At 49.6% G+C, this 24297-nt stretch overlaps 5 protein-coding genes across 5 annotated transcripts; 4 read left to right on the forward strand and 1 right to left on the reverse strand.

Moving 5' to 3' along the window:
• Window positions 1-260: 260 nt before the first annotated feature.
• On the reverse strand, window positions 261-2187 carry LOC112881111 (galactoside 2-alpha-L-fucosyltransferase-like). The gene is made up of 2 exons (XM_025945813.1): window positions 2013-2187; window positions 261-1915 (listed from the first exon to the last, which is right to left on the reverse strand). The coding sequence occupies exons 1-2, from the start codon at window positions 2185-2187 to the stop codon at window positions 450-452; spliced, it is 1641 nt and encodes a 546-aa protein (XP_025801598.1). The 3' UTR covers window positions 261-449.
• Window positions 2188-5967: 3780 nt separating this feature from the next.
• Window positions 5968-8798, forward strand: LOC112881914 (putative leucine-rich repeat receptor-like serine/threonine-protein kinase At2g14440). The gene is made up of 9 exons (XM_025946840.1): window positions 5968-6251; window positions 6350-6896; window positions 6992-7458; window positions 7561-7696; window positions 7814-7885; window positions 7970-8038; window positions 8159-8230; window positions 8350-8433; window positions 8521-8798. Exons 1-9 carry the CDS (start codon window positions 6179-6181, stop codon window positions 8546-8548), a joined length of 1548 nt encoding a protein of 515 aa, XP_025802625.1. The 5' UTR covers window positions 5968-6178; the 3' UTR covers window positions 8549-8798.
• A 340-nt stretch (window positions 8799-9138) lies between these two features.
• LOC112881915 (protein disulfide-isomerase SCO2) lies at window positions 9139-12554 on the forward strand. The gene is made up of 3 exons (XM_025946841.1): window positions 9139-9679; window positions 9765-9891; window positions 12285-12554. The coding sequence occupies exons 1-3, from the start codon at window positions 9272-9274 to the stop codon at window positions 12356-12358; spliced, it is 609 nt and encodes a 202-aa protein (XP_025802626.1). The 5' UTR covers window positions 9139-9271; the 3' UTR covers window positions 12359-12554.
• A 225-nt stretch (window positions 12555-12779) lies between these two features.
• LOC112881916 (calmodulin-like protein 1) lies at window positions 12780-13581 on the forward strand. Its single transcript, XM_025946842.1, has one exon. It carries the CDS (start codon window positions 12918-12920, stop codon window positions 13479-13481), a length of 564 nt encoding a protein of 187 aa, XP_025802627.1. The 5' UTR covers window positions 12780-12917; the 3' UTR covers window positions 13482-13581.
• Window positions 13582-16773: 3192 nt separating this feature from the next.
• Window positions 16774-17607, forward strand: LOC112879303 (polcalcin Phl p 7-like). The gene has a single exon (XM_025943525.1). The coding sequence runs from the start codon at window positions 16937-16939 to the stop codon at window positions 17225-17227; it is 291 nt and encodes a 96-aa protein (XP_025799310.1). The 5' UTR covers window positions 16774-16936; the 3' UTR covers window positions 17228-17607.
• Window positions 17608-24297: the final 6690 nt, after the last annotated feature.

Consider the following 24297-nt stretch of genomic DNA (forward strand, 5'->3'; position numbering starts at 1 on the left):
TAATTTGTACATGTACTCGTGTAGCATATAGGTTGCAATTTTAAACACAGAATTGTAGAAGTGATTCAGAAAATTTATCCAATTTGTGCTGTAGATTTACATCGAGCATTGATTGAGTTGTCTCTCTGATCACTGTGCTAATATTGTTAGAAGCATAAAGCACGACTTCTTGGCTGCTGTTGACATGAGAATTTGATGTTGGCTGTTGAAGAATCAATTCAAGAAACTGCCTAAGCTGTATGAGAAACACCCAATTTCGAAACAATGCAGGTCAAATCGTGTACATGCAATTCCCTCCCAAGGAGAAAAAATTGGGGCATGCAATTTGCTGCATGTATGTACCTTTGCTTATAAATACATTTATCAGAAGAAAATTGTTATTCTGAATTCTCTTTTGATTCTCGACTTCTGGAAATTTGATAATGTTACTTGATCTGATCTGACCAAAATCAATCAAACAATTTAAGGCCATCGTCCACATCCTCGCAGTGTCTGACATACCGGAGAACGGCACCGAGGTCCCCGTTCTTCTTGGCCCTGCAATCATAACTCGGCGGCGCGTGGAAGCACGGCTCCATCGACGTCGCCCGGACGCAGGGCGGGCTGGCCACCGTTTGGTTCCTCGGCGGCGGCGGCAGCAGCCACGGCTTCACCCCGGCGAGGCCGTGGCCGACGTACCCCACCGTTGACCAGCCGCTCACCACCGACACGTTGCAGTAGCTCAGCAGGAACATCTCCACCAGCAACTTCTGGTTTTGCGGTTGCTTTCCTGCGCCTGGCTGCTGCAGCACGCTGACGGACTCGCCGGTCACCGTGGCGTGCTCGTAGTACATGGACTTCAGCCGCTCGGCGTACTCCGGCTGCGCCGAGCTGACGAGCACTGCCTTCGACGTCGCGGCCGCTTCGTAGTCGGTCGACGCCGCGTCGGGGTCGACCTCGGGCAGGATCTTCTCCTGGATCGTGCACGCCGTGATCTGCTTGAAGTACGCCTCCGCCGACACGGGGTTCCAGGCGAGGGTCGTGATCTGAATCCCAATCTTCTCGTCGAACTTGGCCAGGTACGACGTGTAGTACCCTGCGATGATCTTCCAGACCTTGTTGGACGGGTGGAAGAGGTACCTCCCGATGTGGTGGAACACCGTGTCCGCCGCCGGGAACATCCACCGGAGCTCGTCCTCGAACTGCGGCACGAGGAACAGCCCCGGCGCGAAGTAGAGGTCGGACCGCAGTACCAGCCAGTTCACCTTCCCCAGCACGGTCTGGTCGTCGTCGCAGAAGAAGAGCTGGTCCGGCAGCTGGTAGTCGTGCGCCAGGTGGAGGTACGCGTACGACGGCAGCGACTCGGACCGCACGCCGGCGGGGTCCTCGTTGCTGACCTTCTTGGCGCCCAGCAGGTTCCCGTAGCTGTGCTCGCTGCCGCGGCGGAGCCGCGTGAGGTTCTGCACGGGGAAGCCCGGGGGTAGCTCCCACGACGCGCCCGGGAAGGGCTCGCAGAAGAGGCCCGCCATGTCCCTGGCCATGTCGACGAGGAAGACGCGGCGGGTGAGGAGCGCGTAGAGGAAAGCCGACGCCATGGAGAGCACGCGGTCGCCGAGGTGGTTGCCGGGCGTCCACACGAGGTAGCTGCACTCGGCGAGGCCCATGCTGTGGTGGGCGGAGGCGAGCTGCCGCACGGACTTGTCGTAGGAGGGCGTGCCAGGGCCGCACCGGCGGTGGAGCGCCTCGTACTTGCGCAGCCGCGAGACGAGGTACGGCGACGGCGAGTGCGGCGACGGCGCGCGGTAGAACGAGGAGAGGTACCGGCTCCGGCAGGAGGCCTCGTCGATGTCCGGCGAGAGCAGCCCGCCCAGGAGGACGTCCCGGGTCTCCCTCTCCGGCGGGGGGTCGGACGGCTCCGACGGCCTCGTCTCGTCATCTGCGTGGATCGGGCAAGGTGCGGGTGAGCGAGCGAGCACGAATTGCTGTGCGCATTTGCGAACGCTTCGGGACACGGAGCAAGCACGAGCGCGAACCGTAGTGCACGGTAACTCTGATGCCCATCTGCTGCCACAGGTCGAGCAGGGACGGCCGCCCGGGCGAGAGCGCGAGGAAGAGCGGCAGCGTGGTGAAGCAGAGCGCGACGAGCAGGCCGATGGGCCACGCAGCGCTCCTCGCCGCCGGCTGCGGCGGGACGCGAGGCGGCCGCATCGGCTCTTCTCGTCCGTTCCTTCGTCGATCGCCCGCACCACCTTGTCTGCGCCGTAAAGGAAGGCGGCAAGCCAAGCCTTGGCTTACGACGAGAGCAGAGTGCAGAGGACTCTGACTGATCTCCGATGCGACCAGATGAACGCAGAGACGCGTCAGGGCGTGGCGAGCGCGCACCTTTTCGCCGCTCGAAGTAACGGCGAGTCGGCGGCGTGGTGTAAGATGCAAGCTTCCATTGTTTATGCAAGCGTGCCTCGTTTTCTGCCTACGAGCTGCTTCGAAGTGACCGGAACCGTAGGAGCTCTGAAGTCTGAAACAGTCATCACCACACATCGTGTGTTATCAGAGCAGCAAATACAGGCTTAGTAGGCCCAACAGAGCTGACAAACAGCCTTATTAGGCCCATTTTCATTACGATCGTGCGTGGAGGACGACGTCGTCCATCAGAGACTTGCAATGTATTCTTGTAACCCAAAATGCGTCGGCCCACGAACTGCGTCGAAACCTGGCCACACCAGCTAGATTTAGGATCAGGTCAGATAGAAAAAAAATTATTTTTATCTCCCTGAATTTTAGGATGAGACCGCATTTTCTTCCTAAACAATAAAATCATCTACCTAGATTTTTTGGACTCCCGATACTGGATACATAACCTCCCTAACTGGTTTCTCTTAGTGATGTTGCTTTTTTCGTTTATTTTTATTTTGGTTAAATTTTAAAAAAATTATAGTAAATCACGAAAAATCATAAAATGAAAATTTTAATTTTTTTAGACTCCACATGAGTAGATCTATGCAATAAACATATTATATGATATAATTTAGTAAAAAAAGTTAGTATACTTTTAGATATATACTTTTCTATAATTAATTCATAGCTACAGTTTACGTGGTCCAATTGTAGTGAAATTTTTATGGTGGGCTAATCATTATATGCTTGAGCTGTAGTAAAAATTTTATACTCATTTGATCATTTATGCTTGAGCAACTAAATTCTATGCTATATTAGAGATTCTTCAGTTTCTCAATCATATATAATCCAATGAGTATGAATTTTTTACTACAGCTTCATCATATAATTATTATCCCATCATAAAAATTTCACCATAATAGGATCACGAAAATTGTAGCTATGAATTAATTACAGAAAAGTATATATCTAAAAGTACAACAAAAATCTTTTACTAAATTATATCATATCATATGTTCACTACATATATCTACTCATGTGGAGTCCAACAAAATTGGATTTTCTATTTTATTAGTTTTTGATGATTTACTATAACTTTTTAAAGATTTAGCTAAAATAAATATAAAAGAAAAAAATAAAACCACTGGGGAAAACCAGCCGAGAGTTCAAGGAGTCCATACGGACGGTTTTATTATCTAGAGAGAAAATGCGGATTCGTCCCAAAGTTCAGGGAGGTAAAAAGGATTTTTTCCGGTCAGATAAAATTCAGGACTAGATGATTGGACGCAACCTAGCCCATGTTATTCAGTACCATTTTGTGCAAACGCTATGCTCCTCCGCTCCGACAGTCAATCCACAAGCAGCAACCAATTTAATTTTTAATATAAAAAAAAGTAGAGAAAAGAAGAAAAGGGAAGAAGCTTGCTTACTGTCAGCACCGCCGATGATAGTCGATGGGGCACCACCGCACCACCATCAAATTAGGGGTACGAGATTCCGATCTATAAGAATTGCTCTTATGCCCTATCCTTAGACCTCGAAAATCCATAGCCATAGGCTGATCTGGTGGTAGTGGAGGGGAAGGGGTGTGTCTATTTCTCGCTCACGTGAAGTTGCGCCAATGTATCGCAGAAGCATTTCTACCCAGCCATGCGTGCCTCGGATACTTCATGGGCCGTAAACATTTCTACCTGCAAGCGCGTGTTTAGGATAGTTCGTGGGCCAAAACGGGTGGAGGCCAGCTTTTAACGTTGTATGTTCTGCTCGTTTATTCATCTCGTTTGTTTCATGTGAAACATAATGCAAAACTTCAGGCTACATTTGTGAAATGAAAGAGAAGAAGTTTTGGAACACTTTCCTAAGTTTGGAATGACATAACTTTTCATAAAATTTAGAACATTTTAATTTTTTCATACTTTTTCAAAAGTTCTGGATATGTAACAAGAAAATGTTTTGTGGAATATTTTTCTAAGTTTGAGATTGTCAGAACTTTTTTGACAGTTTAGAACAAAGTGAATTTGTTTTTTGAATTTTTATGGAACTAGATAAGAAGTTTTGGAATAACAGAACATTTAATACAGTTTAGAAGCTTTTAAACTTTTTTCATATTTTTTAAAAGTTCGGACTATGTAATGAGAAATTATTCCGGAACAAATAAAAATGTTTAAGAAAAACTATCATCTAAACATAATCAAGTGTAGCCTAGTTTTAAGATCTCGTTGTGAGAAATACAATGGTGCAATCAAAACTTAATTTCAATAATTAGTTTGTGAGATAGAGATTTTTTTATTTGAATGTATGCATTGCATGCAAATCTAGGCATGTGAGCTGTGGTAACCTCGGTAATCTCTTTCCGGCTCTCGCGCGATAAATAGTAATCTCCGGGGAAGACGCGGGTGGAACAAGGGAGATGATGGTGAGATGGTGGAGTGCCGTCGGCCACCGGTAGTGAGTGGTGACTATGGAGGGGGGCCTAGATCAGTGCAAAGGCTTATGGCGGTAAAGATAATAGAGAACGGGGAAGAGGTGGTGGCAGTGTGACATACTAAGGGCGAGCGATGTGGTGTCGGTATCATCGAAGGATGAAGGGGATACGGTCGCGGATAATAATGGTGCCACTGCTGCAGATGGGCATTAGCTGGTGGGGCAGGCAGCAGCCGTTAAGAAGTATAATAACAGGTTTTAAGTAGGCTGAATGTTGAGGTGGAGGAGAGAGAAGAAGCGGACTGTAAATTTATAGCCGGCTTCGATATAAGAACCAAGAAACTTTGTGAGAGAGATAATTGGACCATATATTAATGATGAAGAACTAATTACTATATAAATGGGTTGAGAGATACGCTGCAAAGGTCCATACAGTCAGCAGCTGGCTGTATTATTAATCTTACTCGGAACCAAGATGAAGGAGAAAGATGATCTCATGGTCAACCACAGCATAGAATTCCCCATTTTGGGATGGTACTTGCTTCCCATCCCATCGTTGTCTCGTTTGATCAGAAAAAACAAATAAACCAAAAAAAACCCCGCATGTTGAAGTTGAACCAATCACGTCGACGCCTGAGTCACGTTGGTGCCTGCCGGCGCCGCGTACAGCGAACCAGCCGGCGACGACCGCGCCTGAAAATGTCTGCCCTATCCTCGTGGCGTGGAACGTCGGGACAGCGACGGCGGCCGGTGCGTCACTTCGGGTTAGTTGGGCAGTTGATCCGAGCACGTCCAGCACCAAAGGTTGAGACGCCAATCCTGCAGGGGCCGACGACGGGAGAGGAATACAGAGCTGGACCTGGCGCAAGGAAGGAACAAACGCCCACCACGTCCGCCGGCGAACGCGAGACGCAACGAATCATGGCATCATCCAGAGCGATGGAGCTCGAGCGCGTGCTGCGCCAAATGCTTTCCATCCAAGCAAGCAAGCCCCAAATGGCATTCCTGCCGCTGCTTCATCCCTCCCCGCTCCGCCAAAGATTTTAGGAGCGGCGAGCCGGCGACAGAGATTAACCGATTAATTATTGCCCCTGACGAATCGCAGCTACGAGAACTGGAACGGGTCCGGCGTATCGGAGGAACATGTGGGCGCACCAACCACCGCCAAGAGTTTGAAGGATTCACAAAAATGAACTCCTGAGAACAAGCTGCCGCCCGAGCAAACAAAACAAAACAAAAGTCGCGAGCCGGCGGCAACCGCAGCTGTCTAGTAGTTGCCGTTCCCCCTCTCTCCTTCCAATCCAATCCAAACCCGCGTCTTTGTCGCCGGGCGCAGCAGCCCAGCAGCCAGCATTGGAGGACCCCACTTCCAGCGGCACCGATGATCCCCTTCTCCCTCCTCGCCGGCGCCCTCGTCCTCCTCGTCGTCGGCGCCACCGACGCTGCTCTGAACGGTGAGGCTCTCTATCTTTGACGCTGCACAAAGTGCCGTGCCCGTATACTTGTATTACCAGGTGAGGAGTTCAGCTCACCCGCATCCGTTCTCTCGCAGGGTACCAGATAAACTGCGGCGCGACGTCGGAGCAGGTCGCCGGGAACGTGACATGGGTCCCCGACGGGCCGTTCGTCAGCTCCGGCAAGGTCGCGGAGCTCAGCTCCCGTGGGGTAATGCCGATGCTCTCCTCCCTCCGGTACTTCCCGGATGCGTCCGCCAGGAAGCACTGCTACGTGGTCCCCGCGGAGCGGCACGCCAGGTACCTGGTCCGCACGACCTACTACTACGGCGGGTTCGACGGCGGGCGGGCCCCGCCGGTGTTCGACCAGGTCATCGACGGCACGCGGTGGAGCGCCGTGGACACGGAGGCCGCCTACGCCAGGGGCCTCGCCACGTACTACGAGGCCGCGGTGGAGGCCGCGGGGAAGGAGCTCAGCGTCTGCCTCGCCAGGAGCGGCGGCACCGCGGCCGGCCGGAGCCCCTTCATCTCCGCGCTCGAGGTGGTGCCGCTGGAGGGCTCCGTGTACAGCGCCGTCAACTTCACCGCCTACGCGCTCAGCACCGTCGCGCGCCACAGCTTCGGCCGCGGCGGCTCCGTCGTCGGGTAAGCGAGACGAACCCGTCCATCCGTGTCTGTCTCTCCTCGATGGTACGGCGACGACCTGATCGACCATGCCGTGCGGAATGCGCGCGCTCTAGCTACCCAGGTGACCGTTTCAACCGGTACTGGGAGCCGTACGGCGACGGGAGCACCCCGGTGGTGGAGAGCCAGGCGAGCGTGGCCACGGAGGCGTTCTGGAACAAGCCCCCGGAGGCCGTGTTCCGGCAAGGATTGACGGCGAGACGAGGCAAGAGCCTGGACCTCCAGTGGCCGCCGGCGCCGCTCCCCGCCGCGAGCTACTACCTGGCGCTCTACTTCCAGGACAACCGGGCGCCGAGCGCGCTCAGCTGGAGGGTCTTCGACGTCGCGGTCAACGGCCAGCTGTTCTTCGCCGGCCTAAACGTCTCCACGGCGGGGTCCATGGTGTACGGCGCCCCGTGGCCGCTGTCCGGGCAGACGAGGATCACGCTGACGCCGGCGCCGGACTCCCCAGTCGGGCCGGTGATCAACGCGGCCGAGCTCATGATGGTCGTTCCCCTCGGAGGGAGGACGCATCCCAGAGACGGTAGCCTGATCAATGAACTTTTCAATCATCTACCATGCCTGATTCACTGTTTGTTTGCTCGCAAGAGCTGATCAGCAAATGAATCCATCTCCTTTGCTGCAGTCATCGGCATGGAGGCGCTGGCCAGAGGATTTCTGAACCCGCCGTCAGACTGGAGAGGCGATCCTTGCCTCCCCAAGGGGACCTCATGGACTGGTGTCACCTGCAACGAAGATCCACTTGCAAGAGTAATCGCTATGTAAGTTACTTACTTCAGACAGATAACAATTAGAACAGAAAATCATACTGTGGAAGCAAGTCTACGAATGTTCTCCTGTCGATCTCTGAACAATTGAAAATGGACATCGCAATGCAGCAACCTCACAAATTACAGAGTTGGAGGATCAATATCTGACCACATTGCCAACCTGACTGCAGTCTCCAGCATGTAAGCTTCTTCAAGCAAACTGATGTGCATACTAACTGCAAAAAAACAGAAATAAATGCTAAATTGGAGCGGTGATTGTTGCAGTTGGCTTGTGGGGAACAATCTAACCGGGCCTATTCCAGATATGAGCCCCCTGCATCATCTAGCCTCTTTGTAAGTACAGCAATGTGTAATTACCCACCTGCTAAATATCACTTCTGGATAATCTAACACTGAAGATATTTGATGCTTCATTTGCCTGATCTCGTTGCATTCCTGACTGGAAATTTGAAGGCACCTGGAGGACAACGGACTGACAGGCCCGCTCCCGGAATCGCTCGGAAGCCTAACGAGACTTCAGGAACTGTGAGTGCCTACTCCAATAAGTAGTCTACTCAAATGTAGGACAAAAATAGTCGCTCCATTACTCGGTGATAATCCCGCGTCCTTAACCTACTGATCACTGAATGGCTCTTAATTGACAGGTCTGTGCAGAACAATAACCTGCAAGGGTCAATCCCAAGCAGCATAAGGAACAGAGCGATGGGGGACATTAGCTTCAGGTTCAAGTAAGTGATTGTACTGTGAGCTTGTGGCTAATCCCTAGACCGTAGTGTCCTACATTAAATGACTAATAACTTGTTGTGCATTGATAGGTACACACCTGGGAACAACCTTAGCTAACAGTAACACAAAAGACAAAATTATTTGACTGGTGATCTTATATCGCTGTGTTTCTTTTCGTACTCACTTTCTGGCACTTCAGACATTTTTGTTCTTTCTTTTTCTTCTTTGTTTTATTTTTACATCTGTATGTACCGTCAAGATGTAATTTTATTTTTATTCGAGTAACAGTGTAATTTTTTGTTCATAGAGAAACAAAGAGTGAATTTTCTTAAATGAGGAAAACAAGAAGGCTATTTACTTAGACTAATTCATAAGAGCAGTGATACATGTGCAACCCATTTGTAGAGGTCCTCCATAACCAGAAGGTAAAATCACGAGAGTGGTTGCTCACTTATGAATCAAAACCATTTGGTTAAATTTTTTCTAGTACACTCAAATAAAGTATTTCTAGGACATCCAGTTAGTTGTAACTTGTAAATGAGTTATTATATAAATGTGAAGCATTTCCCCATTCAGAAATGCTTCTGTAGCAGGCCGTGCAATCCAGCCAGGAATTATTCTACCGGCCCATGAATCCATCAGCCCAACCCGTTACCCCGTACTATCCCAAGATATCTCCCAACTCCCCCATTTTTCTCCCTCGTGTTGTCGTGTCTCTCGATTATCGCTTCATTCCTCGCGCTCATCGCCCACTTCACCCACCGTGGCTGCCACTCGCCCTCCCGCCACGCCGCCGGCAATGACCGACGCCTCCCAAACACAAATCCTCACCCCGTCTCCATGACGACTCCCGCTAACCCCGCCCCACTCCTCTCCTCCCGCCCCAACCACGCCCACCCGCTCCACCGCCGCCCCCGGCTCCCCCACCCTCCGGCCGCCGCCAACACCACCGGCGCCGCCTCGTCACCGGACTGGTTCCGCCCCCGCCGCCCTCCGGACACGGACCCGTCCACCTCATCCGGCGGCCGCGTCGCCGCGCGGGACCCTGGCGTTCGCGTCAAGGCCAAGGAGGGCACCGAGGAGGAGAAGGGTAAGAGGAGGAGGTGGTGGGAGCGGTGGTCCGGGGACAAGGAGAGCTACCTGGTCGACGACGTGGAGCCTCTCCCGATCCCCATGACCGTGCCAGGGACCGAGCCCATATCGCGGGAGGAGCTCGACCGCCGGCTCAGCTGCGACGTCGAGATCGAGGTGAGTGCTTCAATTTCTATGTTCTATTTGGCGTGTTGGGGTTGGACGTGGTGATGAGCTTGGGATTTGTGGGTTTGGGTTGTAGGATTGCAAGACGGTTTCGTACGAGTGGACCGGCAAGTGCCGGAGCTGCCAGGGGACGGGGCTGGTCAGCTACTTCAGGAAGAAGGGCAAGGAGACCATCTGCAAGTGTGTACCATGCGCCGGCATTGGTGAGATGGGATTTCTCGGACTTGATTTCCTTACATGTACAATATTGTAGTTGTTAGGAGTAAAAGATCTAGAGAGAGCAAGGCTAAGGGTACCCAGATCTTGTTGCTGGTAGATCTCCATTACTAGTGCACAGGGTGTAAAATTTCAAAATAAGGCTTGAGCTTTGTGATTAGATGTGATGCCATTGTGACGGAATACTAGACAGATCACCGATAATATAGTCATGCCGTAGAGCTGTTACTATCGGAGGCACAATGCTGTTATAATTGTAAAATCCCAAGACTAGGATGGTTTGAACTTTGAACCCCCATGCTTAAGTTATTTGCTACAGTTTGAGCTGCAAACAATGGGCATTAGGCATTTGTTTTGCGAGAAGAACCCTAGCTTGTCATAAATTAGGCTGTATGCTTGCAAATTTACAACATATTGCCACTTGCACTAATTCCTGAGACCTCCAGCATTCACTGTTGTGTTAATACGTCGTTTTCTATGCTAATTGCATTGTGGATTAACCAGTAATTGGTTATGGCACACCAAAAGGGTTTATGTTGGAAAATCACTCCAGCAATAGGTTTTAGAGTGTTCACTGAATTGTCTTGTGAAATACTGCTTATATGTGAGTCTGGTACAAAAATATCACTCAAGTTTCTTTGCAAATATGTGATCGTTATCATCTTTACTATTGGAGTTGTGTTGGTGTATGATTCCCCTGGTATTATCTGAAGTAATATAGTTCATGGTCAGTTTCCTACAGTAAATTATGTACATGAGCACTGAGATGGGGATCTTCAATTAACGGTTTTCTGTGTTGTTCTAACCTATTGTCTTCGGTTTATACAAGTATAACACGAATGCTAGTCGCACAAGAAACAATAACGGACATAGTTGTAAGTGTCAGTTGGTAGGCATGATGACAAATTATGAATGTCGTATTAGTAAATTTCTGAGTAAATTGTATTGGTTCTCAAGATAATTGAATGGTGACAAAACATGAAATTTTTAGTTTATGCATGATGGACAGGATAATCCCTCAGCTCTCACTCTGACGGATTTACACACGAGACATCTGAACTGAACTAAGCATCTTAATTGGCAGCATGCATATGAATAAAGCATATGTCAATGATCTGAAGACAAAACTCTGGATTATTTAGCTTTAGGCATTGTGGACAAACACTGGTAAAACTTGGGCAACTGTTAGCCTAGAAATAGTATATTGCTGGACTATTTGGTTCAGTTATGTTTTCTACAGCTTTCACTGTTGCAAATGTTTCTATTGTTTTTTTTTTGTTATACTAGTTGGAAAAGGTTGTATCCTATGCAACAGTTGTTTAGGTGGAACCTAGTAGAAAGTTACCCATGACCCTTTGGTTTCAGTGCAATTGATGACATTGAACAATTGGTGCCTTATTCACACTTTCACAGAGAACATGACCATACTTTCCCCAGGGGTTTGGCTTCTATCATGATGAACCCGTCCCCAAGCTCCTATCATCACCATGGATCCAGGGTAACGATACCCATAGATATGCGTGTCTAATTAACTGCCCGCACCAGCTCACTGCATTCCTACTTGATTCCCACCTCTGAAATACAAGCACGGTCCATATCCTTCATGCACTTATGGCTGTGGCCGCATTCACCATGTAACTGAAGCTGAGCAGACCCTTTGTTCATGTCCTGTACTCCTATGTCCTTTGGCGGTAAACGGGCTGCCTGCCCGACACCTTGCATGGCCGACGTGTGGCTCGGTAGCAGGTCAGCATGCAGGACTCTGTCACCGTGATCCGGTCCAGTACTCAACCCCCGATTCCACGAAGAAAAGAAAACGTTCACTTCACACTCATAAACCTTGAAATATTTTCTTAAGTACTAGATTGAAAGATCAACAGTTGATCCATTTGCTTGTTTTGGTAGGGATTTCCTACTAGCGGAACCAGTTCAATGGTTTTATTTTTAACTTCTACAGAACATGTGGTACCATGTTACCCAACTGTCTTGCAGGGGACATGAGAAATAAGGGAATGGTATGAAGTACCAAACACAAAGTTGTTGGTACTGCTACCTTACCTGATAAATAAAACCCCTGATGAGATTGGTATAGTCTATTAGATGTGTAGTTGTGAGTGGTTGACATAATTCAGTTGTCTAGCGGGCAGTCCGATACCAAGATGTTCCGCTGATGCTTCCTCATTTTGTTTGTTTTTATGTCATGGGAAAGTATAGTTGGACCAGTTAGATTGTCCTGTAGAGCTTGAGAGCTTGTGTTATGTCAAAGTGTTGAGCTTTCTTTCTGACAGCTTACTGCTTTTACTGTTATTTTCTCCAAGGTGAAATTTATATGCTGACTTCTTCCCATGCCGGTGGGATGGGAACTTTATTTGTTTTGCAGGTTATGTAAGGAAAATTACAGTCCGTGAAGACATTCAAAAGATGGATGAGCTAGACAATGGTAAACCACCATAATTTGAAGGGTTCCAAATTATTTGACTGCTGTAATTTTAAAACTGTTGCTGAATAGCTTGTGCTCGCAACCTTCAACAAGTTACATATGATTCTTTCCCACTGCACATTCTACTGTTCAGGCTCGATACATGGATGGGTTGTTATTCTTTAAACATTGCAAACATATCAATGGTGCCCAATAGTTGTACCTCTGTTACCCCTTGTTGTTCGCTGACAGATATGATAACCATCGGGTATAGAAAAGGAAATAATAAAGTTTGGGGGAATTCTTTGCCCGGCAGGATAAAACTTTTGTCTTGTACATTCCCAAGCAGCTTCAAATTAGATTCTTACTTTGCAACGTTGGCATGTTCCATCTGTTGCCCTCTTTTCTGGTTTGAGATTGCCTACGCTGCAAGTTCTAGAGGAATCCCACATTCTGAAACTTTCTGCAGCTGTCACAGCATATGTATTCTGGCAAACTTTGTTGATGGCAGGGGACATACAAAGTCTATATACTTTGATGAAGGGCATCCATCATCTGTAGCTAGCTGCAGCAGATCAGTTAGTTAATCACAGAATGTCTCATCTGAGCATTCTCTCCTTCAAGTACAATCTCGCGAAGCTCCGGTCCAAGGCCGGGTCCAAGGCCAGCCGTCCTGTGGGGCGGCCCCTGTCGGCGAGGGACCGGCAGTTCTCCGACCTGAGCACCTACAAGCCCGACGAGGAGGAGATGAAGAAAGTGTTCCACACGATAGCTCGGGACCCCCGCGGGATCAACAAGAAGGACCTGCAGCTGCTCCTGGAGAGGCTCGGGAAGGCCGACGCCGCCGGCGAGGCGCGGCGGATGATGTGCGTCGCGGACCACAACAAGGACGGGTACATGGACCTGGAGGAGTTCATGGAGGTTCACAGGAACGGCGTGCAGCTGGGGGACATCCGGCGGGCGTTCTTCGTGTTCGACAGGAACGAGGACGGCAGGATCAGCGCCGAGGAGATCATGACGGTGCTGCGCAAGCTCGGGGAGAGCTGCAGCCTGGAGGATTGCCGGAAGATGGTGAGGGAGATTGACAGGAACGGGGATGGCTTCGTCGACATGGACGATTTCATGGCCATGATGACTCGCCCACGGAGGAAGCTGTGAGCTCTGGAGCTGTGGAGCACTGAACTTCCATGTACTCTCCAATGTAAATTTGTTATGCGTGCAAATCTCATCCAGAATAAGATGATCGGATTCAAACAAACGCTCATTTAGCTCAACATCTTAAAACTATCACAACTCTCTGCAGCTAGCTTGCTGATGAGAATATGAGACGCTGTAGGATCAGTTCTGTGAAAAAATTGTTGCTGAGATGCATGGCTCATCCACCACATCCGCCCATCCTCGGTATTATATCTTACTATTAGTTGGAGAATTTTTTTAAGCCTCCACATGATGCCACCTAGAATCCTAGATGGATATTTAAAAAATAGATTATAGAAAAATACTAAAAATTCTCATAGAAAATAGAAACATTCGGCTATCTCGACAACTCTAGAAACCATAACAGCCATTTGATTTGTTATTTTTTCTAATAAATTATCCACATCCGCCATTATTCCTAGAGGGGCTATAATTGGAGATACTATTGTTTACTAATTAGAGGCTATATTTTTTAGCCTCCACGTGAAACTATCTAGAATCCTAGGTGGACATTTAAAAAATAGAGAAATCTTAGAAATTCTCATAAAAAATAGAAACATGTGGCAATCAATTCGACAACTCTAACCATAATAGCCATTGAATCTGTTTTTTTCAATAAATTACTCACCTCTACCATTATTCCCAGAGGGGCTACAATTGGAGATACTATTGTTTACTAATTGGAGGCTCTTTTGAAGCCTCCACGTAAAGCCACCTAGGATCCTAAGTGGACACTTAAAAAAATAGAGAAATTCTAAAAATTCTCATAATAAACATAAACATCCGGCAATTAATTCGACAACTCTAATCATAATAGCCATTGGATCTGTTATTTTTTCTAAAGAACAATAATAAACCTTTAGGGCATTTGGTATGCATTTTGTACCGCAATAATGTCAAATAACCTGCTAAGTTTGTATATAAATTATCTAATTATGTTATTATTATTAAAGTAACTCGTAAATCTGAATCTAAGTTATATAATTATAACAAAATCTTAAAGTGCACCAATATAAAATTTTAAATTATTATATCTATTATTATTAATATATTATTTATGTTACTACTTATATAAAAATACTACCCATGGTGTGTGTCATGTATGAGGGAAGATATACTCATATCAAATTTTATGTTGTTCACGTAGCTTAAACAAATGGTTCAATTAAATACATATTAAATACATACGAAGGTGTGATACAAAGTGAAAAATATTGTTACTAACTAAATATATTACAACTAGTAGATAATGATGAGTATGTATCTTTAGAGTATTGTACGTTAGAATATTTAATAGATGAAAGAGAGCTTGGGATACAAAGTGAAGAATATTTAATTGTTAGTTATAAGTCTTATTTCTATATTAATTCTAATTAGCCCGTACGGGAGCACAGGGTGATAGGCTAGTTCAGTTAATTGAGCATATTGATAAGATTTCTTGTTGTGGAACCCGTCCACTCGGGTTCAAGTTCTCGACTCAACACGGTTGCTCGTATTTTTATGAATTTATCCTAGAATTTAAGTGGAACTATTTTTTCAATGATAGGCGAATTGTCTGTTGACAGCGAGGCATCTGCGGTGACTTCATCAATTTTGAGATCGGCCAGTTTAGTCTCTCGGAGATGCTTATATGGGTAGACTTGCGTGTGTTTATTCATAGTGGTGATTGTGCGTGTATATGAGCATTTGTGTTTGTATCATATTTCACAAAAGAAAAATTGAGCATGGAGAATCAACAAACCGCCACGGTGAGATTGCCGCACAGGTTTGGTTTTTTAGGAAACCAGGAAGGCGAACATTAATCGTGAAATACCATCATATATTTGAAGTAATTTGTGTAACCAAGCAAGGAAAAAAAATCTGAGCTCATTAGAGATCCAAAGGTTCAGCAAGACTCAGAGTTGAGGATCATAACGTGTCTTAGTTATGCAAGTTTTATATAATGGATTAATTTCATATAATTGGAGATTTTCTACACAACTTTACAGCATGCCTAATCTTGGAATCCTATTCCATCCTTTGCATATTTATCTTTGGCCAGCCTTTTGAAGTTATCCTTGAAGATTTCCTCACTATGTTCTTGTATTGTTCAGCTTTGTAGGAGATTCTGCTCGTTCCATATTGCCTACCCAGTTGCGCCATTCGCTACTTGTTTGTCCTTTCTTTTCAAGTCCATGTGTTTAAATAAGTCCTATTGGCAAAATTAGTTAGTACTCCCAAGAGGACGCTTTTACAAATTAACACTGCTGGCCACATCTGTAAATGTAATTATGCAATTACACCATTTTGGCCAAATCATGCTAAAAAGCAGGACATGTATGTTCATGAGAACTGCTTTATTAGAATTTCTGTTCCGGCCAGTTGGAGGATCTGCAACAACAGTTGCGTCTTCATCAGGAGTCCATCTCCATTGCGTACAGGACTACAGGTACAGGAAGTCTCTTTTATCTGTCTCATAAGGCTTCACTTCCTCTGTTACAAATGCTTCAAGATGAACTTTGTGTCCGACGCAGCGATGAACCCAAACCAAGCTACCAAAAGTACAGGCAGGCAGGCATAATCCGTGCACACGAAACACGACCAAAATCTGAAAGTCAACGCAAGCTTGATGTAGTGCATGCCAAGTTGAAACCTGACACGATATGGTTGCCGTGTTTTCGAAGCGAGGCCTGATCGGCATCCTATTCCATCTGTTTTCCGGGGGGGAAATATATTTATATATGCATACACATCCTGTCCGATTTTTTTTTCCCTTTCAGATTCCCACATTGTGTGGCTGCCCGGCCGTCCTTACCTGTTGCAGCAGCTTACGGCCTAGCTTTACCTGATTCCATTCGCCGCGCGCGCATCAACCAGCTGCGTCTGCAACCTTCCGTCGTTCTTTCGCGCCACTTTTGGTGGTGCGGATTCTTGCTCCATTATACTGCTCAACGAGCAGCGCACGCCAGCTGACGAACGGAGACGACGACCCGATAATCGATCCCTCCGGCTCCGGCGAGCTATATTCTTGGACGTGGAGATGAGCTACTTGCCGGCATCGATAGGATATCGAGCATATCTGATGAGCCTGCAAAAAAAGATGTAAAGCTACAGCCTTCAGCGCGTACCGAATAAGCTAACTGCGAAAGGTCGCGGTGGGGATAATCGTGGAAAACGTAATCTGATCGAATAGTGACGGCGTGTTTTGCTCGACCGGCAGCAGCGGGTTCCAGATCTCATCTTGCGTTATATATAGAGGGCAATAGGGCTCAACAAGTTGCTTCACATAGCTAGCGAGGCAACACGCACGTTACATAGACTGAGCTCAGGGCAGGGCATAGTACACGCCGTAGCGAGCTCGTCGCCCGTAGCTAAGCTAGGCCGCCTGTGCTGAGCAGCTGCTGCTGCTGCGACCGACCGATCGACCGCGTCGATCGATGGCGATCCGGAACATGCAGGTGGCGACGCGTTCGCTGGACGCGGACATGACGGTGGACGAGTTCAAGGAGTGGCTGCGGCGGTTCGACACGGACCGCGACGGGCGCATCAGCCGCGAGGAGCTGCGGCGCGCCATGCGCGCCATCCGCGCCCGGTTCACGGGGTGGCGGAGCAGGCAGGGCATCAGCTACGCCGACGCGGACGGCGACGGCTACATCGACGACAGCGAGGTGGACGGCCTCATCGAGTTCGCGCAGAAGAACCTCGGGCTCAAGATCGTCGCCTACTGATCGTTCCGATCCCGCCGGGCGGCGGGCGGGTGGCGCGAGGTAGCTCCATCGATCACCACGGGCTAGCAGCAGCGAGGCACCCCATTATCTGCCTGTCCCCGCTAAAAATAATTAAGAACTACTGCTTGATCCACCGCTTGCTTGCTTGCTTAAAGCTTTGCTTTCTTGTACGTACTCTATCCATTCATGCGCTCTGTATCCCTCTCTCTGTGTGTGATCTATGAAAGGTGTGTATGGGTATCCATGCGCGCGCGGCTGCCTCCGATCCGCTTGCCTGCCGGTAGGTCGGGCCGCGCCATGGGTGCCGCGGTTGTTAATTTGCTCGATCTAGTGGAATTGACAGTGTATCCGACGATCCTTGACCATCAAAAGTTGAAAACCCCGTACGTGTCTCCTCTCGTGTACATCTCCGAGCTCGGAGTTAGCAAGAAGTCACAAACCTTTGATGAACTCGAAGAAATCCGGCCTCGAAATCGCCCTATATACAATCAACGACTGGGATCGCCTTCAACACTGAGCCTGCCCGTCCTCTGAGTCAGCACTCAGCACCGATCTCCGTAGCCACCGGGGTTCGTCCAAGCGCGGCGGCACCGCGGGCCGCGGCAGACCGGCGGCAGTGTGGTCCGAACTCCGAAACATGGTGGATTCGCTACGTTCTACTCGACGGCCCAGCAAGCAGCTGCGCCGTCCTTTCCGTCGTCGTCGCCCGTCGGGCTCCGCGTGACCCACCTAAGAGCTCAGCCGATTCGCAGGCCGCCAAGCATATATGGGCTCCTCAAGGCAAAGCTGAGCGGGAGATCGGCCTAAGAAGTCTTGCGCTGGTGCGCGTCTTGGGCCTAGTCCTCAGTTTCTTGGGACACCGCCTACAAGTTCAGCCCAATAAGGCCGCGCCACCAGTTGCTCGGGCGGATCCATGGCGACATGGTGTCGATCTTTCCACGTGGCGCAGTTCTTAAAAGGTTTTTCCACGGACCATCCGCCTAAAAAGAAATTTGCTGACGGGAAAAGCAGGGAGCATCGATCCAATACTCAAATGATCATCCACCAGTTACAACGCGAGGAGCACGCCAAGTAGGATCAGATCGAGAAGACGACAGCACTTTTGTCGCGTTTCCGAGGTGTGCGCAAATATGCATGGCCCCCCCTCTCCCAGGCAAAACATAACAAACGAACCCAGCTTTTATTTGCAAGTAATCAACCTCGGGTTAGCTGCACCATCATCTACTCCACAATTGACTATTGGGGGATTGACCACACCATCTGGTGACCCGTGCACGCATGTGATCCTCATCACGCGTCTCCGATCCCCTAAATTAGAGCTCCAAAACCATGGCCTGTAAACTAATCAAGCGAGGTCGGCCGCCTAATGATGCATTCCCAAAGCAGGGAGAGCCGAGGGCGACGCGCGTCGTTGCTCGCCGAGCGCGCAGTGCTTCCGCGCTTTGCCCCCGAGATCGGAGACAGGACATGCAGCCTCATCAGCGTTGGCGCGAAAGGAGGGGGACGCTATCATGGGGCGATCACGAGGTGCGAGTGTGTCACCGTATTTTACTTGCATTGGAAGGCAGCTAGGGGGCTCCTGCAACCTGTGGGTGGGTTCACTTTGACCGATGGTTGGAGCATTTCTAGGAGATGACCTGGCACCTGCATCCATTTGCACCAGAGCAGCCTGCATGCCGAGGCCATTGAACCAATGATTGTGTGTGTGTGTGTGTGTGTGTGTGTGGTAGTAGTAGTAGTAGTAGTATCATTTTTTGTTAAATGTATATGCAGTGAGGCGGCTAGCTAGATGCGAATATAATTTGCAAAGCTTTACCAGGATAAACTAACTATGTTCAGTTATAATAAACCGGGGCCACTCAGTCAAAAGCTTCAGTTAGTAGTAGTAGTTTATTGTCTTTGAAAGCCGGGACTTTGCTGAAACTTCGAAGGAAATGTTAGTATGTTAGGATGGCCTAGTGGTCTAGTATATGGAAACGCTGGAGTTTTTCCGTGCTGCTTGAAATCCATGAGCAGTCATTATTCAGTAAGCTTCTAGTAGAGTGTCATTCAGGTCCATGAATTTTAAAGTGGTATTTAGGTCACGGCATCTGTTAAATATGGAGGGCTCATATTGACAAGTCAAAACGTAGTATGGATTTTCAAGCACTTTAGACCTCGATGTCATTTCTTTTTTCAAATACGTAGGAGGGCTACGTATCATTGCATTAAGAAGAAGAGTGAAAAAGGATAGAGTTACAACTTGCGGAGTCAAGCCTCACGCGGACTCATTAGGCACAAGGTGCACTAAGACTGAAAAACACGAGACAACACATACTACATTTGTATTTGTCCAGCGCCATTTGTATTTGTCCTCCTATCCCGGCAGCAGCACAATCGAGGACAACAGCTGCCAAAGCTGAATGTATTCCGCGATCATTTGGATAGACAAGCCGGCCATAATGTAACGGATTCACTGTCTATTTTCCAAAGCTTGGGCAACTGTTCTTTGTTTCCTAGTTCGCTTGGAGATGATAGTCATGAGGGTGGGTGCAAGCTGCGAGATGGACCTGCCCTCAACCCAATTGTCAACCCAGAATAGCGCCTTCCAGCCGTCACCGATGTGGACTTGAACTGAAGCACTGAACAGCGCGCGCACCTCGGGCTCAAAGTCTATCTGAAGCGCAGACCAAGCCCGTTCACCATCAGTTTTCTGCAGCCACATCCAACAGGCTCTCAGAGCAAAACCCGCTAGCTTCAAATCGATCACGCCCAGCCTGCCGTAGTCAGTTGGGCGGCCACCAAGTTTTTGCCACGAACCACAGTGTCCTTGCCGGCCCATAGGAAATTCCTGCGGATCCCGTCCAATTCCTTGATGACCTAGGCTGGCAGCTTGTCCGACACCATCACATAAATTGGCATTGCTAAGAGCGTCAATTTAACCAGAATAAAGCGACCACTCTTGTTCAGCAATGGTCCCTCCCAAGCCGGCAGCTTCGCAGCCACCTTCTCGATGAGTGGCCGGTACTGTGATTTGGGCAATGATCTCGTGGATAGCGGTACTCCTAGATAGCGGATCGGGAAGCTTAGGATTTCGCATGGAGGCACCGCTTGGAATTCTTGAAGTTGATCCTCGTAACCAAAGATCGGTGTGATGGAGCACTTGTCAAGATTAGTGCGCAGCCCCGAGGCATTACCGAAGATTCTAAAATCAGGTCAACCCTCGCCTCTCCCGCTGTCGGTGCCACAAGCAGGATGACGTCGTCAGCATACAAGCTGAAGAGGTGCTTGACGGCCGGAAGCCCATAGGTGGCTGCAGAATCCCGTCTGCACCTGCCTTGATGAACATCCTATTCAGCGTGTCCATGACGATGACAAAGAGCATCGGCGAGGGGTGTTTTGGGGGGGGGGGGGGGGGGGGGGGTGTTTCTCCCTGGCGCAAACTACGGCAACAAGCTTATGGACCCTTACCTGCAGCTTAAAACCACCTGTTTTCCATCTTTTTATTTTCATGTGGAATTCTCGACTTGTTTAAACTCTGAGCTATATATTCCAATTAGTTAACGCAGTATTGAGTACTATTGACATTCTTATCCTTCAAAGATGTCATTGCATTCTCATTTGTGCCTGTACTCTTTTGGCTGCATGCTGCAACGGCAAGCCCGGTAGCTATACACGGTAGGTGTTGCTGCCGCCAACTTGCCATTGCCAATGGGGGCTGGCCTTGCCTTATCTAGTTATCTCGTCTCGTGGAGTCGTATGTATGCCCTCTCGTTCCACCCGAAGCAACGGCTTTCCATAGGGCGGTCAAACTGCGCCCCCGGCTGGCCGGCGCAGCCCCAGCCCGTGCCCAGCCTCCCTCAGCAATTGAAGCAGGGAGGAGCCCCTGCCTACGCATCCTCGCAGTAGCAACTTTTGGCTGGAGCAAGAGCCGGGAGCGCGAGCGCCAGCCCACACGGTCAGTCCAACCGCTTCCTTTCAAGGAGTACCAGTCAAATCCTACCCCCTCCGGCTCGAGCTACCCTAGCCCGAAGCCTGCACTGCACTGTTGCCCAGCACACACACACACAAAAACTCCTCGCAAAAGCTTGGCAGCCGCAGCAGCACCTTAAAGCTGGTCACAGAAAAGAGAGCACTTTGATCCACGTACTACTCCCTCTGTAGTTCGAGGGAAAGGAGAGCCCCCGCTGATCCTCAATCCTGCTCCGCCACCGACGGAGGGAGTACTAGTACTCGGGTGGTACGTGTTCTATCTGATCCACTGAGACGGTACGCAGCTGCTGCTAGCTCGTTCGCTCTCACTGGCCAGTGGCCGCTGCATGCAGGCTGCAGGGCTGGGGCTGGGAGCTATCCCTGCCGCGGGTCGGCGTCATCAGCAGCATCTCATCGATCGGCGGGGTTGAATTGAATTGAATTCAATCATCCATCCAGGCTTCACTTGTTTACTCGCGGGGCAACGCAACGCAAAGATAGCAGCCGCCTAGAGGGCCGGGCCGGGCGTTCTGGAACGCGGCGTTCCCGATGCGCATGCACCTGTTGTGGTCGTCGAGCTCGAGCTCGAGGCGACCGGCCGGCGGCTTCATTGCAACCGTGTCCCGGTCGCCGAGGCGAGCGGCCCATGCATGCATAAATGCCGGGCGCCTGGTCAGGACGGCAGCCAGGCCGGCGCGAGGACCCAAAAACGACCGGGGGCTGGCTTTGAACGCAAGCTCGAGTAGATAGCTTACCGTTATTTCTGCGTGGAAAGACGCGCGCGCGCGCGCCGGTGCAGAAGAAAGCCGGCGGCGTCGCGTGCCGGAACGAACGTTGTTGATTCCAGCCGACTGCCGTAGTGCCGTGTATCCACCACGATTCCTGATCCTGTCTCGCTCGGGTTCGATCGGCTTGCGACTGCCGAGGTGGTGGCGTGGTGGGGCCCGCTGCTAGCTGCTCGTCGGCCTGCCTGCAGTGGGGGCGTCCGGCCGGGCAGGTCAGGTACGGTCACCTACTACGTACGCGGTACGCATGCATGCACGTACGTACAGCTTAATTACCTTGCAAGCTAGTAAGCAGAGTAGTATTTACTGGTGTACCGCAAGCAGCGAGCACCGGATAGAGCAACGCTGCATGCGACGAGGCCTGCCGCGCACTCCGGCCGGTTTACCCCTAGCCTGGCGACCATTAGCCTGAGCCCTTCACATGGCGGAACAGTAGTGGGGCGACGATGCCCGGGCCGCGCTCGCGCTGCATCCCTGATCCCCTCTTGTAACACTCACGCTGTCACGCACGTAGAGTGGAGAGAGATGCATTGCATGCATGCATGGCCCTGCCGGGCGGCCCTATGACACCTTTCTTTTCATCACCAGGGAGCTAGAAGGAGATGAAGAGGCACTGACGACCGCGGTGTGCCCCAGCTAGATGCTACCTGGATCTGCAACCTACGTGCTGGCTGGCGCGCTAGATCACGGCATCCCATATCCTGGACTATGCGCTTGGTTGGACGCTGGGAGGCAGGAGCTATAGACTGCTAGAGCCTAGAGCTTGCAATGGTAGTATACCCCATGTACGCACTCACGGTGACAACCCAGCTAGCGTATGCCTACTTAGCTACACCGTGAAAGTCACCTGCAAATGGTTTGGGCTGTAATAGTTTTAATGGTTTGAATTTTGCTTTCGACTTCTTTAGATGGGGAGCTAATGGGCCAACAGTATAAATAAATTGATTTGATTTGGGTTTCAGTCTCCTGTAGTTTGGCGAGAATTTGGTGTGGATGGGTAATGATTTTATTTTTTTATGGGCTGTAACCATAGGTCGCGTCGTTGTTCCTCACATGAGCTGACTTGCAATCACGATTCCATTCTGCCCTCATGGCCTCGGCCTCTGCTTCCCTGCCGCCGCACCCGCCCCCTCCGCCTCGCTGCTACTTCCCAAATTGCATCTCTACGCTCGCTTGCAGCCGCCGCCACAGCCGCTCACCGCAACTTCTTGCACTGCCACGGGCCTGCCGGGCTCTGCATCCTCGTCCTCCTCCGCCAGCCGACGCCGCCGCTCCTGCCCGGAAGGTCGATCTCGAGGCCTATGCCGGATACGACCGGCTCCTCCGCACGCTCCAGGACAAGTTTTTCTTCCACTTCACCATCCATAAGTACCATCCCTCCTCCTCCGCACTTTGCTCTATTTGGTTGAGCGTTCCAGCTGATGAGGGTTGTTTGCCTGGATGCCGTGCAGGGAAGTTCCCACGTACGTGCTAAGCTGTTGGACGCAGTGAACGGGACGGAGTACGAGGACAAGGGCGGTGACTGGATGCTCGTCGTCGACACCCCCTGGAAGCGAGCTCCTTCAAACCATTCTCCTACTTCCCCTAATTCGTCGATTATTATTATTGCAGTAAAATAATTATGTCTAGAAAATGCTATTGACGTATTTTTGCACACTGATGTTGGTAGCTATCATTCTTATTTATGTCAAGAAAATAATTCTGCTCTAGACATCATGCTGCCCAATTCAACACCTGTTAAAACTGTTGGGCATCCTGTATAAGCTGTATACGTTGTCTTTATGCCTTGTTTTGATTTTTTGAAAGTATTATTTGACCGTAGGTGCCTTATCTCTAGCTCTGAGAAAACAGTGGACACTACATTGGTTAGTAGCAAACAAGGAGAACTAGTTGATTCGCAAGGACTGCGAGCTTCATACTCATTTGAGTGTTTCACTGTTTCAGCTACATACACTACGGGAGAAGCCTCGTTTCCCGAGTGTCCGGGACACTCGGCAAAATAACAAAAGCACTCGGCAAAGAGGAAACGGCAAAGAAAGGGTCGGCAAAGGCCTCTTTGCCCAGTGTTTTTTATCGGCCACTCGATAAAGATTTTGCTGAGCGTCTAATCCTGCTCTCGGCAAAAAAAATAACCGTGATGGTGGAAGAAACGGTGACGGACGTTTGCCGAGCGCCTAAGAGAAGCACTCGGCAAAGATTATGCTCTTTGCCAAGTATCCTGGGTCAGCACTCGGTAAAGTGTATGCTCTGTGCCGAGTGCTGGAGTAGTGACGCTCGGCAAAACGTACGCTCTTTGCCGTGTGCTGGAGGAGTGAGACTCGGCAAAGAGCATAA

This window comes from Panicum hallii, chromosome 2, assembly GCF_002211085.1.
Source record: "Panicum hallii strain FIL2 chromosome 2, PHallii_v3.1, whole genome shotgun sequence".
In the NCBI taxonomy this organism is placed as follows: domain Eukaryota; kingdom Viridiplantae; phylum Streptophyta; class Magnoliopsida; order Poales; family Poaceae; genus Panicum; species Panicum hallii.

Bases quoted from the DNA above. Each gene is read 5' to 3' on its own strand.
- LOC112881111 (XM_025945813.1), bottom strand. From the start codon at position 2,187: ATGCGGCCGCCTCGCGTCCCGCCGCAGCCGGCGGCGAGGAGCGCTGCG. The intron at 1,916-2,012 runs GTTCGCGCTCGT...CGATCCACGCAG, and splicing joins CAGAGTTACCGTGCACTACG to ATGACGAGACGAGGCCGTCG.
- LOC112881914 (XM_025946840.1), top strand. From the start codon at position 6,179: ATGATCCCCTTCTCCCTCCTCGCCGGCGCCCTCGTCCTCCTCGTCGTC. The intron at 7,697-7,813 runs GTAAGTTACTTA...ATCGCAATGCAG, and splicing joins CTTGCAAGAGTAATCGCTAT to CAACCTCACAAATTACAGAG. The intron at 8,231-8,349 runs GTGAGTGCCTAC...CTTAATTGACAG, and splicing joins CTAACGAGACTTCAGGAACT to GTCTGTGCAGAACAATAACC.
- LOC112881915 (XM_025946841.1), top strand. From the start codon at position 9,272: ATGACGACTCCCGCTAACCCCGCCCCACTCCTCTCCTCCCGCCCCAAC. The intron at 9,680-9,764 runs GTGAGTGCTTCA...TTTGGGTTGTAG, and splicing joins GCTGCGACGTCGAGATCGAG to GATTGCAAGACGGTTTCGTA. The intron at 9,892-12,284 runs GTGAGATGGGAT...TTTGTTTTGCAG, and splicing joins TGTACCATGCGCCGGCATTG to GTTATGTAAGGAAAATTACA.
- LOC112881916 (XM_025946842.1), top strand. From the start codon at position 12,918: ATGTCTCATCTGAGCATTCTCTCCTTCAAGTACAATCTCGCGAAGCTC.
- LOC112879303 (XM_025943525.1), top strand. From the start codon at position 16,937: ATGGCGATCCGGAACATGCAGGTGGCGACGCGTTCGCTGGACGCGGAC.